This window comes from Juglans microcarpa x Juglans regia, chromosome 8D (genome assembly GCF_004785595.1).
Source record: "Juglans microcarpa x Juglans regia isolate MS1-56 chromosome 8D, Jm3101_v1.0, whole genome shotgun sequence".
In the NCBI taxonomy this organism is placed as follows: Eukaryota; Viridiplantae; Streptophyta; class Magnoliopsida; order Fagales; family Juglandaceae; genus Juglans; species Juglans microcarpa x Juglans regia.
The window spans coordinates 24992570-24995162 of NC_054608.1; the positions used below are offsets into that span (position 1 = coordinate 24992570).

The 2593-nt window shown below is 37.9% G+C and overlaps 1 protein-coding gene across 1 annotated transcript; it reads left to right on the forward strand.

Annotated features, from left to right (window-relative positions):
- Positions 1-534: 534 nt before the first annotated feature.
- LOC121242341 lies at positions 535-1944 on the forward strand. The gene is made up of 2 exons (XM_041140218.1): positions 535-1392; positions 1639-1944. Exons 1-2 carry the CDS (start codon positions 535-537, stop codon positions 1942-1944), a joined length of 1164 nt encoding a protein of 387 aa, XP_040996152.1.
- The last annotated feature ends 649 nt before the right edge of the window (positions 1945-2593 follow it).

Here is a 2593-nt window from a genome sequence, read left to right on the forward strand (position 1 = left end):
GCCAGGGTCTTGTAATAAAGGGGAAAAACAAGCTCAAAAAGATATTCAGCTGGTTGAGGTGGAGTCAAGTCAGGAATTGTTGAAGCATCATACAATAGAAGAGGATAAAGCAGAAAGTAATGTAGGCCAGCTTCAAGATGCTGATTTACTTGTGATCAACAGGGAGGCTGAATCAAAAGAATTAGTACTTGATAATTCAAAGCACTTAATGGACCAATCAGTAATTCAACCTCTATCAACAGTGATGATCCTTAGCCTGCCTACTCAGTTAGAACTCAAGCAAGATCAACAAAAGTTGTGTCAATCTGAGCATATTTCTGAGGTTTGTAGCACTAGATGGAAGAGAAAGGTAAGGGGACAGAATACTAATGAAGTTATGAAACCTGCTACTCATGTTACTAGGAAGAGAAGAAATGATGATGAATCTGATATGATGGCAAAGGAAAATCAGCAAGATAGTAGGGGAAAAAAACAAGCTTTAATATTGGATTTTGATATATCGGCGGAGGCTGCTAGTCAAGCCCGCCGGGAGAAATGAGGCTTCTAAGTTGGAACTGCCGAGGGCTTGGCAACCCTCGGACAGTTAGAGATCTTAGCATGTTGGTTAAGATCCACAAGCCTAGCATTTTGTTTCTTATGGAAACAAAATTGCAAAAGAAGAACTTAGATGGTTTGAAACTGAAATTAGGATTCAAGTATTTATTTTCAGTTGATAGTGTGGGAAGAAGTGGAGGTATGGTTCTGTTATGGGCAGAGGATGTGCATATCAAAATAAGCACCTACTCACAAAAACATATTAATATGTGGGTTGTTCAATCAGAAGTTGAGTGGATGCTCACTTGTTTTTATGGAAACCCTAAAACAGAAAAGAGATATGAAGGGTGGGGAATCTTGAGACATCTAAATCGTCTTCAGCCTAAAAGATGGTTATGTCTAGGTGATTTTAATGAAATTCTATATCACAGTGAAAAGTATGGAGGGGCTCGAAGAGAAGAGAAACAGATAGCAGATTTTAGAAGTGTTTTGCAAGATTGCCAGTTGAAGGATTTGGGTTGTATCCAAGGAAAGTATACATGGTCTAATTTAAGAAAGGATTATAATTTCACAAAGGAAAGGCTCGATAGAGTCACTACCAACTCTGAGTGGTGTGCAGCTTTTGGTGGGGGAGATGTTAAAGTGTTAGCATCATACTCTTCAGATCATTGTCCTATTTTGATGGCAGTTGGGCAACAGAATGTTTGGACTGAGAAACCAGCACAACTTTGTAGATATGAGGATAGTTGGTCTCTGTTCTCTGATTGTGAGGAGGTTATTACTCATACTTGGCATAGATATGGCAGAAACAAAGAAGGTCTTTCAAAGATAAATACAAAACTTGAAGGATGTTTACAGGTACTAAGACAGTGGTGTTACAAAAAAGAATGTGATTCTAGAGCTAGTATCAAGCAGAAAAGGAAATCCCTTCAAGCTTTGCAACAATATGTTACAGCAACATCAGTTTAGCAACTCCAAGATTTGCAAAAAGAAATTGATCACCAGCTGGAAAGAGAGCATGTAAAATGGAAACAAAGGGCAAAAGAGATTTGGCTGGGGAAAGGAGACAGAAATACCAAATTTTATCACCTTTGTGCAACTCAGAAAAATAAGAGAAATAGTATAACCAAGATTATTGATGAGAATGGAAGGACAATTTCAAATTCAAAGCACATTGGAGAAGCTTTCACTCAGTATTTCAAAGAGCTTCTTGCAACCTCAAATCCCATAAATTTGGACAATTCGATGCATCCAGTTAAAAGAAAAGTTAGTCAACAGATGAATGAAGCTCTTTTGGCACCTTTTAGAAAAGAGGAAATTGAGGATGTTGTATTCCAGATGGGACCACACAAAGCACCAGGGCCAAATGGGGGTATGGAGCTTGTTTTTATCAGAAATACTGGTCTGTGATAGGGGAAGAAGTTAGTGAAGCTATTCTTAATTTCTTAAACTTTGAGCATGGCTTGGAAGAAATCCATTATACTTATTTAGTGATGATTCCCAAATGCATTAACCCTGTGCACATGACTGACTACAGAACCATTAGCCTTTGTAATGTTCTTTACAAAATTATCACTAAATTGCTGGCCAATAGACTCAAACAGATTATGTCTTTTATCATCTCTCAAAATCAGTGTGCCTTTGTTCCTGGAAGGCTAATATCAGACAATATTTTGGCTGCTTATGAAATCTTGCATTCCATGAGGACTAAGATGAGGGGTAAGAAGGGTTATATGGCTTTGAAAATAGACATGAGTAAAGCCTATGATAGGATAGAGTAGAATTTTCTAAAAGCAGCTATGTTGAAGATGGGTTTTGATATGAGGTGGATTGAACTTATTTTAAGGTGTATTTCCTCTTCCTCTTTTTCTGTGTTGATTAATGGTGTTCCTCAAGAATGTTTTAAACCCAGCAGGGGATTAAGACAAGGTTGTCCTTTCTCTCCTTTTTTGTTTATCATTTGTGCCGAGGTGTTAACTGATCAGTTATGTGAAGCAGAACAGAAAAGGAATATTACTGGGGTTCCTATGGCCAGAGGACAGATCAAGATGACTCACTT